General features: G+C 40.5%; 2 protein-coding genes across 2 annotated transcripts; one reads left to right on the plus strand and one right to left on the minus strand.

Annotated features, from left to right (window-relative positions):
• The first annotated feature begins 2,100 nt into the window (after positions 1-2,100).
• nptx2b (neuronal pentraxin IIb) lies at positions 2,101-6,994 on the plus strand. Its single transcript, XM_046376267.1, has 5 exons — positions 2,101-2,665; positions 3,167-3,386; positions 3,892-4,136; positions 5,411-5,590; positions 6,697-6,994. The coding sequence occupies exons 1-5, from the start codon at positions 2,225-2,227 to the stop codon at positions 6,925-6,927; spliced, it is 1,317 nt and encodes a 438-aa protein (XP_046232223.1). The 5' UTR covers positions 2,101-2,224; the 3' UTR covers positions 6,928-6,994.
• Positions 6,995-12,239: 5,245 nt separating this feature from the next.
• On the minus strand, positions 12,240-15,631 carry tmem130 (transmembrane protein 130; the record flags this gene model as incomplete). Its single annotated transcript, XM_046378055.1, has 6 exons — positions 12,240-12,380; positions 12,843-12,901; positions 14,457-14,659; positions 14,885-14,969; positions 15,220-15,365; positions 15,450-15,631. Coding segments are annotated over 6 exons (816 nt in total), but the record flags the coding sequence as incomplete, so codon positions are not given.
• Positions 15,632-16,265: the final 634 nt, after the last annotated feature.

Raw genomic sequence — 16,265 nt, forward strand, 5'->3', positions numbered from 1 at the left:
AGACACTTGCATTTCAATTGCATGCAACTTTATTCAGCTCTGTTATATTTCGGAGGCAAACATTCCATTTTTGACTCCACAGCATTTGTCAGGTGTAGCTATTAGTTACTTTCTAGTAAACATTTTACATTAAAAGAAAACTAAGTTTACAGGATGTATCATGTAAGATTAAAACAATGGTTCCAGACATTTCTTGGCATTATTCATTATTCATAGTCAAACTTGCCACTGCCTCATTAATCATCTCATGACCCCTTAGTTGGGAACCAGTGGACTGTAAACTATGTGTACACACAGTCAAACACCATGTTTCATATGAAGGTGGTTTAGTTAAACTGGCAGAGCAGCCACTGCTGAGTACACTGATTGGCTGACAGCCAGAGCACCTTTAAGAGATCTTGTTGAATAAGGCTTTCTGTTTCAAAGAGTGAAAATATTTTAACGACCTGAGTCATGACAGCGTGTTGATGTGGTGCACTGATGTCAGTTAGTGTGAAACTACCTTTTGAAAAAGGTAATAACTTTGTATGTAGTCACTTGAATAACAATGTCTTTTATTGGCATGGCTCATTTATTTCGTGTAAATTAAGAATTCATGCTGTCATGCTGTTTTAAATGGCAAAATTGAACCACGTGCAATCGGTGAATAAAACAAAACTACTTCTATAATAAAATCCCCAACTGAATGTGCAGTTTGGAGCATGGCTGGATGCCATGTTCGAAGCACAGTGGTATGTCTTCCAGTCTGCACACCAGGCTTTATTGACCTTTCACAGCCAGGCAGGCAGCTGTTGCTAATTGTTTACCACCACATCCTGTTTCTTCACTGCTTGGTTCATTGAAGAGACTCAGCAGCATTTAGAATGATTTATCTTGTTTTTTGAAAGCTGGGAAAACATGTGTTCCTGTCCTGAAATGACCTTGAGGCTTCTGTATCTTTTAGAAATGTATTCATAAAGCCTAGATATTACAAACACCTGCATTTGTAATTGCTGTCCTGAATTTGTCAGAGTAAATGTTACTCCACTGACCTTATTGCTTGATTGTGTTCTGTTATTTATTGTTAACTTACGATTCAGAAATTGAACACCCTCCAGCATTTAAACATGTCTCACACATATCACCCAGAAAGCAAAATATAAATCAACTGTGAAATATTGTCAGGCGGATGTATTAAATAGGCAATGATTCCTGACAGGTTTCATGTTGAACAAACACCAGAATTTCATACATTCATCTCGCTGAATGCAGTCCCTATTCAGTATCCAACACTAAAATGTCAGTATGAATATGAATATGTCCTGCTTATACAAATGTATAAATCTGAGACCAGATTAAATCTAATATAATTACCTTAATATATCTTAATGCTGATCATCAAAAAATACATATTTTCCAGAAAGTCACACAGTATGAAGTCTGTCATTACTGTTTCCTTGGCCGGCCTCTTGTCTGCTTTACATTCGTACCTAAAGCTGACGGTAGTCAGAAAGTGAAGCCAGTCCAATAAGAAGAATAACCAAAATCTCCAAAATCAGTGAAGCTTACAGTAGGCACACTGGGACAATGTTTGTTTGAGGTTGGTATTTCAGTGTTGGAAACATAACCTTTATATGATGTTGATTTTTCCAACATATAAACTGTGATTGCTATTTAAAAAATCTTAATACGAAGTTGAATTTTCAACCTAACGATGCAGTAACAAATTTTGCTGCCTGTGCAGCAATTAAGAATAAACCAATCTTAGCAGCTTAAATCGGTGTGAAATAATTATCTCCTCGCAGTGTTCATTGTTTAATTAACTTTCCAAATGAATAAATAAACAAATGTTTGACTCATTTGCAAGGTGGCGTCAGCTTACTACAACCAATCCTGGAGCTTCTACAGACGCCTTTTTATGGTAATCCTCTTTACTCAGAGGAGCTGTCCGATCAGCACCACACAATGCGCTCTGCTGGTGCCAGGAATAGTCCTGTTAACACAGCCATTAGCCACATTAACCGGGCTTACAGTGACCGAGTCCACTTGATCGGATTTTCCGCTCGGAATTTTCTTGATTTTGCCGGTCAGCCATGGTGCTGCTTCGTAGAAGTAGTTATACGTGATATTTGTTGGGTAGATCTATTTCCTACACTTTTACGCAGTTAATGTGCATTTCGTTAGAGAGTGGGGTTTAGTGTTTAGGCTTTCCCCTTGACTTTCCTTAACGGTGATCGTTTTCAGAATGATTTCACTCTTGTATGGATTGTTATGTTTTTATGCGGTGGCCTGTGGTCAACTTACGACTGGCCAGGCGGACGACGGAAAGCGATATATCTGCCGGGCAGTGCCCATCAGCGGCGATGCCAGTTGTCCTGTGACACTGTTACCAGAGCTAAACGCCGGGAGCCAAGAAGAGGAGCTCAGGAACACTGTCATGCAGCTACGAGAGACAATTTTACAGCAGAAAGAAAATATTTCCAAACAACAGGGCACCATCAACGAGCTAACCACCAAGCTGTCGCTCTGCGCCTCAGCCGCAAACGATAAGAAGTTCGATAAAGGTGGTTCCTGGGGCAAAGAAAAGCAAAACACAATGGGGGATGTCCCCAGAGATCCGAATGACACCATCGAAAGTCTTGGAAAAACCATGCAAGGGCTCAAGGACCGGTTGGAGAACTTGGAGGTAAGTGGGCACAAATTGCGTAAAGGATATTCCCTGTGCCAAAGCCATGCGTAAAAGCACAGTTTGAATTCTCGGTATCTATTTATAGGATTACGACACACTATCGACTCACTGCTCAGCAGTAGACTAACACCACTGACAATGACTGGTGCTTAGATTATGGAGATCAAACAAAGGTATCAGTAGGAAAGAAATTAATTGGCCTTAAACCTTCTGTTACGCAGGGTCAGTGCGTAACATAACAACTTCCTATGCTTCTCTACCAACCACTGCTTTGCATGTAAAGGTTTGCCTCATAATGTTAAAGTGACTATTTTCAAACTTGTTTTGCCAGTTTGTAATTCTTTTTCCAACCCTGAAACTTTATTTGCAGCAGGCCTGTCAATCAGTCATATGGGTTAATGACAAGAGCAGCAATATAACGCATCACTTAAAGATCTCAAGGGACCTTATTATTTCAGTGCACTTCCTGCTCATGTTTCCCTGTCCATCCTTCCTTAGCAACAACAGATGCGGGCCAACATATCCGGTGCCTCATTCCCAAGTGAGCTCCGTGACCTGCTGCAGCGTCGGCTTGGGGAGCTGGAGAAGCAGCTCCTGAAGAAAGTCAGCAACCTGGAGGAGGAGAAAAGCATGTTGTCCAATGCCACAGCTGCCTACAGGCTGAAGACAGAGAGCACGCTGAACGCCCTGGTGGAGAGGATCAGTGAACTGGAGAAAGGTAATGCAACTGCAACACTGTCAAATTCACATCATCTTAACTGCAGCTATAAAGTCAAGATGAACACTGAACTACAGAAATGTATGAGGTCCAGTGACAGCCAGGACATATGGCAAGAGAAGTGGACAACAGAATGGGATGTTGTGCTGCACAGAGGGAAAACACCTATATGAGTGCATAAAACATGCAAACTACTCTACATCAACTACAGTAGGAGGCAGTTGAAGGCGCTGAGGGGAACAAAAGAGCAGAGAGGGTCTGATGAATGAGATGTGACATAAGGGTGACAGACATATTTTTTTTTACATAAAAAAGACCTTTGTTGAGACTGATTTAAATCATGACTGTGCATTAAACACGAAGGAACGTGATGCTGTTGTTTCCTTGCTTTCATCCCCAGGCTGCAATTAACAAATTTATGGGATGCCTCTCACTTCTCCCACCCTGTCCCTTTCCTTTCCTCCCCTCGCTGTCTCTCTTTGTCTCTCTGCCTGTGTCTTTACAGGAGGAGGAGACTTCAAGTCCCCAGAGCAGTTCAAGTTGTCCCTGCCCCAGCGGACCAACTACCTGTATGGCCGCATCACCAAGAGCCTGCCAGAGATGTATGCATTCACACTCTGCATGTGGATCAAGTCCAGTGCCAGTCCAGGCATAGGGACACCCTTCTCTTATGGTGTACCAGGGCAAGCAAATGAGATTGTGCTGATCGAATGGGGCAATAACCCGATAGAGCTGCTCATCAATGACAAGGTAAGCAGTTTCTGGTTTGCTATTAAACTTGGATGGTTATGTGATGAAATTCAAGGATTCAAGGACTTTTTTTGTCATTTCACACATTTCACACATGTAGAAACATGTGTGAAATGTGTGTGTGTGTGTGTGTGTGTGTGTGTTCGGGGTGGGGGGGACTGGGGTAGCAGCGGGGGCTACAGAGGTCCTCCAGAGTTCAACAGTCTCACAGCTTCTGGGAAGAAGCTGTTCCTCAGTCTGGGGGTCCTTCATGATGCAGGAGGCCCTTTCCTGCATCTGGAGGTGCAAATGTCCGTGGTTGTGGGTAGGCTGCGTCCCACAGCCTTCTTCTCTGCTGCCAAGCAGCTGCTGTGCCACACGGTGTTGCAGGAGCACACCAGACATGTGTGAAAAGATGTCAAGACTGAGCTCCCCAGTCCGGCCCGCCTCAGTCTCCTGAGTAAGTAGAGGCACTAGTGTGCCTTCCCGATGAGACAGGAAGTGTTGTTGCTCCAGGTGAGGTCGTCCGTTATGTGGACACCCAGGTACCTGAAGCTGGAGACCGCTTCCACCGCTGTACTCTCCCTGTACAGAGGAGGAAGGGGGAGTTGTCTGCTCCTTCTGAAGTCCACGATCATCTCCTTGGTCTTCTTCACATTGATGCAGAGGTTGTTTTCTCTGCACCAACCCTCCAGGCGTTCCACCTCCTGCCTGTAGTCGGACTCATCACTGTTGACAATGTGTCCAACCACAGCTGTATCATCCGCAAACTTCACAATCAGGCAGCTCGGATGTTTCCCTGAGCAGTCGTGTGTGAGCAGGGTGAACAGGGGGGTCAGCACACAGCCCTGGGGGGAACCGGTGCTGAGGCTGATGAGAGAGGAGGAGATGTCGTGGATCTTTATGGTCTGCGGACTGTCTGTCAGGAATTCCAGGACCCAATTGCAGAGGGTGGAGCTCAATCCGAGAGTACTGAGTTTGTAGATCAGTGTCTGTGGAATGATGGTACTGAAAGCTGATGTAAAATCCACGAAGAGCAGACGGGCATAGGAGTCTTTATTCCTAGGTGAGTGAGAGCTGTGTGGACCACAGAAGATATGGCATCTTCTGTCGATCGGATCTTCCTATAGTCTTAAAAGAAGTCATAAAATGAAAATCCCAAAATGTTCCTTGCCCCTCATAGGTGTGGGCACTGAATCCATTCCTGCTGCATTGGCTCTTTTCATTCAACAACCATTCTGTACATGCTTTTTAGTAAGTCATTCACAATTGAGTCCAGTGCCTCTTGACCACAGGTTGCCCAGTTGCCTTTGGAGGTACGTGATGGAAGGTGGCATCACATCTGCATCTCCTGGACCACACGGGATGGCCAATGGGATGCTTATCAAGATGGAGTGAAACTGGGAACTGGAGACAACCTGGCAGCCTGGCACCCCATCAAACCCGGGGGAGTCATCATCCTTGGGCAGGAACAGGTAAGGAAGAGCAGCAAGACTCTGGACAAATAATCTGTGGTTGACGTATACCTGTGACTATTGCTTTAGTCATCAGTCTAGCTATAAAGCTATGAAGAAAGAATCCAGTTACCTGGAACTACATCGTCAATGACTTCTCCTCTACATAAAAATACTTTTTTTTAAAAAAATAAAACAGATAATGAAATGTACCATCTGCTGCAGTATGTCCACATTCTCACGAGCACAAGCACAAACACTTACAAGGTCAAGTAGTTCTACGAATAAGTAATGCTATTTATAGAGCATCCTTGCAAACTGCAAATGGAAACAAGAAACTCAACCAGACCTGAGCAGCAGTCATACAGTGATGCCAGGTTATCATGACAAAACGATTAAGAAGACATCAGTGAACAGTCACAGGCCACAGACACTGAGGTCTTCTTCTGGACCAAACTATTTAGAGAAATGTCAGAATGACATATAACAGTCTGTTACATTCTGAGGTAATCAAATCAACAGTGTCTAGTTGTACTACTGACAAATTTAAAAGGCGGCATGTAGCAAATTTAATTTATGTTTTTTGTTTTTTTTTAAAAAAAAAAACATGCTTGCAGCTAGGAGGAGCAATGTCAAGCTGTTGGTCCATCACCAGAGGATGATTTCTTTGGTTCAGTTCTTTGACTTTGGTGATCCCCTTGCTTTTTTTTTTTTTAATGCCAACAGCTGGTCAGATTGATTTTTTAATTTTTTTTTTTTTTATTTAATTTTTTAAATGCACGTTTAAGATGACAAACCTGACAACAGTTTACATTGGCTCCTTTTTTAACTCATCTTCTCTCTATTCTATAAGAATGATAAAACATATTTAATTTCTAGCAGCTTAATCAATATCCAATCAGTGACAGCTCAGATATTTCCAGACATTTACACAATTTTAGACGCTTCAGCTCTTGCAGCATTGAACAGAATAGGGAAGTGCATTAAATCCAAAAGTTTGATGCCTGGTCCAACCATGGTCCCACAGATTGCCTCCTCCACCTCATAAAGACTAATTACCTTTGATGATGTTGTGGTTGCTGTTGATGCTTTTTAAATTTACATCCTGCTGTTTATGGCCCTTACAGGACGTGGTGGGTGGGCGATTTGATGCCGGACAGGCTTTTGTGGGCGAGCTGAGTCAGGTGAACATTTGGGACCGCGTTCTGAAGCCTGTCGAGGTCCAGTCTATGGCTAACTGTAGTTCTTATATCCCCGGGAATGTGATCCCCTGGCTAGCAAGCAACGTTGAAGTGTTTGGGAGGGGAGCATTCAAGCGGCCCCTAGAGATGTGTCAAGAGCGATTGCCCAATGCTTAAAACTCATCTGACTGCCTCTGTTTAGATTAGTTTCCATCCATTCGGCAGGTTTTTGTTTTTTGTTTTTTTTTTTATTGTGTGCTCTTACTGTAACGCAGTTTATGGACTTTGTGTTATACAATGATGTGTAACTATTTTGTTTTACCTGCTTTGCTTAGAGAGATATTTGGGTGGGATCTCTTAACTCCAAATGTGTGCACTCACTGTCTTTTTGACAGTCAGACCTGTAGCACTGAATGTTTGAACGCCGTCATTGACTGGTGGCAATCAGAACTCCGTCTCAACATTTCTGTCTTTACTATGATTAACGTACTTCAGTCCTTCAATTCAACCCCCATCATGGTGAAAGATCCCCTCAGGTACTGGTGTTCAGATGTCCCCGTCCCTACACAGACACCCCCCACTCCCCACCCCTCCCTCCAAACTCAAAAGCTTTGAAGTAATGAACATCCACTCCAGGCCAGTCGCACGCAGGCCCTATTACTACTACAAATACACCAAGGTCCAGACTAGCTGACAGTTTGCCGTTGACATGTGAGTCGGTGTTGCGTGCTGTGTGGGTGCAAGCAGCAGGAAAGATTAAAGGTCTGGCTAATGTTGTGTCTATTCCTTAACTCGGGAATGGGCTTAGCCAACATCAATCAAACCTCTGATCTTGACATGTTGAGTCATTTTTAAGCAAAATATCATGTGAAAAGCCTCCGATTTTTAGCACTTTATCTGTCCTGCAGTTATGGCAGGTAGTTGGAGCATTTGTGCAACAGGCTTATTTTTGATGTGGAAATACTACTGTCGATTAAGTTTTCCTGCTTACATGTAAATTAGTGAAAATTTCACCTCGTTGGGAAGCTTTATTCTTGGCATGCATAGCGGATACCAGTGATACTTACGAGTCTATCACAGTGCTTTTGTCCTCGCCTTTTCCATTTGAACAAAAACTGTTTAAATGATCAATCATGTTAAAGAATATATTCATAGCATCAATGTTGATATTGTTGTGTGTGATTTGTAATATTGTTGCAGTGCACTGTCTAACCAAGCATTCAACAAAAAAGGTAACAAATTAGATCTATAAGAACTCTCAAAAATGTAATTTAAGTGTGCTTGTTGTACATGAATCATTCCTATGAGTAGCGTAATTTTCCATGATTTAGTGTTTGTCCAGAATAAGACATACCTTTTTTATGTAATCTCTGTTTTTAGCACATATATAAGTTATTGTCCTTCTTGTCTTGTGGCCTTATGTGGAGAATTAAGTGCCATGAAATATTTGAAGTGTTGAATTCACTTTGCCAATGAAAGAAAATGTGGAAAATAAAGAAAATTACTGCTGCAATATGAATTTACAAATGTCTGTGTTTCATCTCTTAGCCACTATATGGCAAATTTCTCTGCTAATCAGTATATTTCCTAAAATCTCTTTTCCATATATTTGGTATTTCAGTGTCAAACCAGAATCATTTAAGATCATCCAGTGACTTTAGGGGGCTTTGTGTCAGCATATTGCAGATTCACAACAGTTTAAAATAATCTTATCTCTTGTTAGTGTCTGTCAAGCTGGTAAAGTGACACAGTAGTGACATGAATGTTTAATTACACAGGGCGAGCAGGATCTTACACTCAGATGGCTTGGGTCAGACAACAACAGGTGTCCTGGGTGGCATTAGCAACGCTTAACAGATGAGAGAGGCCGAAAGGTCACGGGTGGCGTCACAGACACACTCCCTCAGACAAAGCAGTTACTTCTGACAACACACTGCTCTGAAATCATCCCAAATGGAGCCATGTTTTTTGATGACCATGAGGTTTAAGCTTCAGTAAAATTCAGACTTATCAAATCCTAAAGTTAATCAGCTGCTTAAAGGCATGAGGAGTTGCTGAACCTGAATAAAACGGAATAATCAACTGAAAAGGATTGTATGATTGTAAAATGCACCTCTTTTATATTTGAAATAATATAAGGCAAAGAAATGGTGAAACTGGCCAATAAAAAATGATACTGTGTGGGACTCTGAAGAGAGGAAGTGGGTTTTGTTGTTGCAGACTTCACACTATGCTCTTGGGTGAAGTTGTCTGATTAATTTGTATAATTCACACAGGCTGTTTTTCATGTGGCCTTGTCTGAGCGCAGAGTCTGTGCCGCTTGACTGTTCAAGTGTTTGTTCCTTTCTTTACAACGTGTCATTTTCCAGTGACACAGGATGCTCTGTATGTTATGGCTTTTTATCTAGGCTGGAGGGGGTGGAGGGGGAGCAATAACATAAAAGTCTCCATCTGGTTATTAGGAGAAGGATTCAGTCAATAATGGTCATGGAAATGGAAAAAAAGATATCGAAGATCAGTCTGAATCTGATCATACTTTATTAGCATGTGTTTTATGTCTGATTTTACAAGCAGGATAAATGGAAGAAAACAAGCTTGGTTGGTAAATAGCTGATTAGTTGGTGATCTATCAAAAAAAATAATAATACAAGTGAAATAAAGAGGAGGTGTAGTGAAGACTCACTCTTCCAAGTGAATTACCTTGAACCTAAAACAGCACACACTTGGTGTTTACACCAGTAAGGCTCAATTTTCATCATTAAAGTGTGTTTGGCAAAGGTTCCAGCACCTTTGGTCTACAAAGAAGATGTGTAATAATGAAAACTTGTTTTAGAAGCAAATTGCCTTGAACATAACCAGAAACAGTCAGGTGAGAGGTTTGACAAAAACAAGTTGTTACATAAAAAAAGAAGTAATGAAGCAGAAAATGGTTTTCTTTGAATGAGCTGAGCATCACAGACAGATGTACAGTCAGATTCATAGTTTCTCAGTGACTGGAGAATTACAGGTTCATTTTAGGCCTACAGTAAAGTATCACTTCAAAGCTATGCTAATCATGTTTTTTATATTTACAATGGGTCAAATGGTTATGTTTCATGTAAAAGAAGTCATTAGTAGTCAAAAAAATCAGAGATTTATCCTCTGATTCTGTGGTTCCGCTCAGCCTCATGGGGGGTTTTAGTGCCCCTCAGTTTGAGGAGAATGATAGCCAGATTAACATTCAGAAGGCCAGAAACACGACTCAGTTATTATGTTGCTCTGTGTCTGCTAAATGTGCCACTGTTAACAACACAATCACCATATGAGCTTCATAAGAGTCATTGATAATCAGTCATTGATGTCTTCATAGTTCAGCTGCCCCCAAATGGCACAAACAAATCAGTTAATGCTTCTTTGTGGTCACAGATTTTCAGGTAATTGTGCTTATCCTGACAAGTTGTTAAATCTGGGCTGTCAAAGTTGCCACAATATGTCTGATTTTTATTTTAGCATCTAGCTATTGGTGACAGGATATGTAGCATATATTTTTAGAAGCTCAAAGATGTTTGAGAGTCTTCAAGCCTCAAATTTTCACCCATGAGAGAGAGAGAGAGAATTATCAGATGTGAGTGAGTGAAGCAGAGTAAAACGTCATAATGTTGAAATGTTTTTTCTCCTAAAAACTGTTGACAGCTGCAGACTTTAACAACAGCAGTGTTTTAGCTCAAGGTCAGTCCTGTGACGGATGTGGCGTACTAACGTAAGCAACTGCAGCTCCCCACAGTATCTCAGACAGCTGGCATTCATCAGGAGGCTCGTAATTAATAATGTTGTGACATGTCTAACAGAGGAACAAGCTGTCATTAAACACCATCAAGGTACTAAACGACTTGAAAATAAACTGACGTCGGTGCAGTAGGAAAAGATTCATTGTTTAATGTGAAATGATTCCATACAATCTCCACTGTGATGCTTTCTTAGTAATATAATTGGCACCTTTTTCATTCTGTGCCCAATGAGGGTTACGTCTCACTGAGTATCTCACGTAGCCTACTGCAACAAATTTTGTCTTTAGAGTGTAAAGTAAATTGCATTCTAAAGATAAAATTTGCTACAAAGTAAATTACAGGTCATGCCAGTGAGGCTCGAATTTATTCTTTTTGAAAAGGTGTGTTTTGGTAGTGGCAAAAGTCTACCTTGGTCTAATTTAATATACTGTCTTTCAAGAACTATTGGATATAATGCCAGGAAATTTGGTAAAGGCATTCATAATGTCCAAAGGACTCATGACTTTGTTGATCCTCTGACTTTTAAATTGGTACCACAAGCAGGCAAGCTTTCACTTTTCCAGTGAAATATCTTTATTCACAAGTTGGACTGGCTCAAACTTTTGTACACGTTTCTGTTTACCAGTCTTTGAACCATTATGATTCACTGTTAACATGCTAACTCACTAAACTAAGATGCTGAATATGATAAACATACCAATACCTGCAGTATGTTAGAATTGTCATTGTGAGAAGTTAGCATACCGACATTAGTATTTATCTCAAAGCACCACTGTGCCTAATCCTGTACATCCGTGCTACAGTCTCACATAGCTGTTAGCATGGCTGTAGATGCTTATGTCATGTCCCAAATCCATAATACAGCAGATATGTATACTAAATACCTTTTATTTTAGAGTATACTGTTAATACATACTATTCCTACAATTGCAATGCAAAAAATGTGGGTGACACTCTTACAAAAAAACCTTGGCTGTAGCTTTAAAATGGCTGATTGTTAGAGTAAAATGGTGAAGTATGCTGATATTATTGCACACTAATTGTTTAAACGGTATACTATGACACTTGGTACAGACTGTGTAGGTTCAAAAACTATGCTTCCGGGCCTCCACTTGACAGAGATCAAAACTGAGCTGACTGCAAAATTGATGAGATGAGAATTGATGAGAAATTGACTGCTTTTAACTTCTTTTATATTAGTACAGAAAAAAAGAAAAGGGTTCTTTAAAAAAAAAAGCATATGTTTTATTCTTTCTCTAGAAAGCAAAGCAAGGTGTAGATTTATACATCAATAGGAAAAAAATATCACTTCACAGCACAGCTCATCGATTAAACATGACAGGTACTTGTGTTATTAATTTCTTATGAGTTCATTTGAATGTCAGTCTGAGCTCCGTGGCTCATTAATCGATCACCATAGCCTACTTACAAAAATACAGAAGGCATTTAACCCACTATCTTACTGAACATTAGAGACAAAACCATTCATTAGCACAGATTACATCATTCCCTAAATACATACAGGCACTGCTTAATAGATTTCTTTATAAATGCCATGTTAGTCTTAGTCGAATCTAATCTTATCATTCACAGATTAAGTTATACATCTATAACATAGTGACATGCAGGATTAACATTATTATTACTTCTGTAAATCCATAATTGTTCATTTTCTTCTCCAAAACACCTACATGAAGCCACAGTAAACTGGGATACAAATGGTTAAGAGGAGTGCTGAGCTCCATACCGCAGGAGGAGAGGCTCCTTCTCTCCCCTCTCCAAGGTGGAGACGTTAAAAAGAATTGAGCTTTGACCATCAGACCCTTGGTTCTTCAGGAATACAGCGTTACTGGAAGCAACAATCTGTGAAAATCACACATGTCCAAACACATTTCAGTCAGCTATAAAATATGTATTTCCACTAATTTCTGTCGCCACACACGATTGTGTTGCACAGGTGTAATTTATTTCTGGGCAGAGACAGCCTCCCTGTGGTCACAAATTGCTTTCAAGTGCAATCACTGATGCTCTTTATGAAGGATTGGTTTAATTGGACTTAAAGAAAATAAACATATATCAGTGATTATTTGCTACTGAACGCTACTGAACTGAACGCAAGTCACTTTACCTTAAACAGAACATTTCTAAAGTGCACACAGCATGCTTTAATCCCAGTTTGTTGCCATATTATGTCCTCTTTCCATTTAAACTCTGGTTAATACAGAGTTAGATGAATAAATATAAAAGAATACTTATCATTTGCAAAAGAAAGCTGCATTTGTAATTTGTGTTTGTAAGATGTTTGTAAAGCAATCCATCCTCTACCCGTGATCTGATGTAGTGACGAGGCCGACAGGCGATGGCTGTGATGAAGGAGAAGGTTGCTACAAGAACAGCAGCACATGACAGCATGAAGAACATGTGGGAATTATCTGGCATAAAAACAAAACAAAATAAAAACATGTTAGTTTTTGGTGCGAGAATCAAAGTCACAGTCAATCAGTGTTGTCTCTTTTTGGTGTATTTGTTTCTCAGTTTTTATGGATTTCCGTGTGGAACTTGATTTCATCAACTATCAGGTGCTTGTAAGATATAAATGTGTGGTATAAGTGAAAAAAGACTCATGTGAATTAAAGTGCATCCTGTAAACAACAATTTTTACGTCTTATTCAGTATCTGTGTGTGATCTGTGATGTGATCTACATGCTGCTCCAACCATAAGCCACACAATAGAATAACACAGCAACAGAGGTCATAGCCTTCAATAGTAAGTCCAAATTTCCAAATTTTCCTACGAACAAAGTCGCTTACCAGCTAGTAAGACGCTGACAATAAAGACAGGTTGGATCACAACAGTAACAAATCAGTTGGACATAGTAGTCATGTGGTGAGCAGTGGGGTCACTCTACGCCTGGATTCCTCCATTTTCACCGGAACTAACACAGCTAAATGGCACATGTTCCGTTTTATCTGATTCACCTCATGCCACAGTGCAGTTTCCCTTAGTTTCCAGAAAAATGACAAAATAATTAGCTACATGCATTCAAATGACATGATAACAGCAGAATCAACACACTGAAACATATGGAGGAAGACAGTTAATTTATCTATGTTTATTTGGAGACAAAAAGAGATAAATTAACAAACACTGAAAAAAAATAATAATCTGGTAAAGAGGACATTTGACAAATAATCTGAAGAAATGAAATAATTTGAAGTAATTTAATTTGAGGACCTTCTCCATTTTAAGAGCAGTGATGGCTTCTTGTTCTTATTAATGTCTTCATAATATTAAGAGACTTTTTTGTGACTCACATGTAGTAACTGTTAAGTGGTAATTTTTTGTTCTAAAAAATGTTAACCTTTGTCAAGTTATACTGAAAATGCTGCATCATAGTCTGAGTTAAAGAACCAGTGGAAATCTCCAGGACTTTAAAACCTCTTAAACCTCTCAGGGTTGTTCACACTATGGTCTCACATGAGAGTGTTTAGGTATGCAAAGCTCACGGGGCACTGTGGCATCAATCAAGGTGTGAATAGGTGTAAAACAATGACCAATAAGTGACTGAAAACCTATACAAAGATTTTGCTCCATATTCATGCAGAAACACTGGAGAAACACTTAATTGAGCAGTGGAGGTAACAGTGAAACCATCTAACTGCTGCCCACAAAACTGTTTAAAGACCACATTAAGGTCTGAAGCACCAAAACTGGAGTTAGTAAGTGGCTCAGTGATGTGCAGTTACACCACCAGGTGATCTGCCTTTTAACTCCTTCCATGACTGTTTGTTTTCCTGCCTACCTTGGTTTCTGTCTCTCTGTCAAACCATTCCTATCTCTTATCTCATCTTTTTAAAGTAACCTGTTAGCCTGCAGGTACTTGTCTGTGTGTGTGTGTGTGTGTGTGTGTGTGTGTGTGCGTGCGTGCTGCCACTCACTGCTTCTCTTGACGTAGAGGCTGAAGGAGGTCTGCAGCTTGCTGATGTCGTTGCGGATGCTGATGTCCAAGCAGTGGACGCCAGCAGAGGTGAAGGTGTGATTCAGTCGCAGGGTGTTTTCGTACAGCATGGTCAGCGTGCAGCCTGCCGTCAGGTCCGGCACGCAGTTGGGCAAAAAATGCCAGCATACCCACATGGGAGGACTAAAAACACACAAACACTCATGTTTTACTTGTCCTGGTCAAGCATATTCAATTTCATTTCAAATTAAATATGAGAGAGATGCTGAAAGTAGTTTAGCATTTTTACAATTTTTAACTTGCCTTGATCAAATAAGTCATATTTAATTGTTAATGTCTGATTTTCTGCAATCAGGAATGTGCTCTAAATTGCATTTAAGAAACAATTAAAAAAACAATTCAGCTTACCTTCCATTGACATGAAAAGCCAAACTGGCGTTTTGAGAAACCTCATAATCTGAAGGCCCCTTCAGCTCAATGTTTTTAATGGCATCTACAAATTAATTTGCCTTATTAGTAATCTCATCACTTTCCAGGATTAGTTCAGGCACAACTCTACTAGGAAGGATACAGCATGTATCATGAGTCCATTCTGACAGTATGAAATATCTAATAAAATCAGAAACAAACAATTTCACATTTAAACTTTTGAGGAATTTTCTAACTGATTAATTTCAAGATACTAAATTTGAAACTCACTTAACTGCTAGTAGCTGCTTGTGTATTAATGCAAAAGTACAAACCAAGCACTTGGATGTCCATGGAGTAGAAGTCAGTGAGCAAAGGTGCATATTTGGTCACATTCACTCCAACTTTCAGCCTCAGCGTGTAGTTCCCAGACTCTGAGTAATGATAGCGGACGACTGGCTCGGTCCCTTGGATCACCTTTCTGCATCACAGATCAAAAGACGTATGTAAGACAGACAAAAGCCAATTCTCCATTTATATGTCAGAAACGGAAAGGTCCTTGTACCCGTTTCCTAAGTCCCACGTATAGGTGAACTTTGCCTTGCTGAAATTCTTTTCGGGATCAAAGAGTTCAAACATGGTCTCAGTGGGAACATCTGAAGCCAGTTCTCCCATGTCCCTCACATAGGTGGCGTTTCCCTCCATCTGATAGAAAACCAACTTCCCAGCAATATTTTCTGTTTGAAAGAAATGATATATTTAGCTGTGATGCCTGCAAGGAAAGTATGAATGAAAAAGGCTAAATGACCTACCCAAATCTGTCAGATTGTCTGTGCTATCTGTCACATCCAGGGCAACCAGGACAAGGAGTATCAGGATCCAGACAACATTGTTTCTGTAAGCAAATATCCCACAGTTTCAAATGGGAGCGAGCAATACCAAATACGTTAAATGTAATAGATATTAGAAGTACCTGTCCATATCTGCTGGTCCTCTCAAGAGTATAAATTAATCTGAAAGGAGTAATAGGGGGTGAAGTGGCTCCCTCTGACTGGCTTTGACATTGAGACCATGCAAATGAGGGCTGTAAAAGGCTTGAAATTGTCACCATGCGTTTCAGTCATGTGGCTCAGGAACAACAATCAGCTTATAAGATGGAGGCGCTGGGTCACATTCCTGTCAGTGATGTGAGACATGTTTCTAAGATTTGACAGTTGGTCTGTAGTTTCCTCGGAAACTAAATTTGATAGGGTGGGTGGATGGTGGCTCTTAAGACTGTGCTGCAGGAGATATCCACATGGTGGTGCTAACAACTCAAGAATTACACCCCAAATTATTCACAGTGGCCGGTTACTGGGATTCGAAACTGTGTAGTTTGAGC

The sequence above is a fragment of the Scatophagus argus genome, chromosome 21 (genome assembly GCF_020382885.2).
Source record: "Scatophagus argus isolate fScaArg1 chromosome 21, fScaArg1.pri, whole genome shotgun sequence".
NCBI lineage: Eukaryota > Metazoa > Chordata > Actinopteri > Scatophagidae > Scatophagus > Scatophagus argus.

What these genes read in the sequence shown, in the direction of transcription:
- nptx2b (XM_046376267.1), top strand. Translation starts at nt 2,225, where the DNA reads ATGATTTCACTCTTGTATGGATTGTTATGTTTTTATGCGGTGGCCTGT. An exon ending in AGCTGCTCATCAATGACAAG is followed by an intron (nt 4,137 to 5,410) that starts GTAAGCAGTTTC and finishes TCTTGACCACAG; the next exon opens with GTTGCCCAGTTGCCTTTGGA. An exon ending in TCATCCTTGGGCAGGAACAG is followed by an intron (nt 5,591 to 6,696) that starts GTAAGGAAGAGC and finishes TGGCCCTTACAG; the next exon opens with GACGTGGTGGGTGGGCGATT.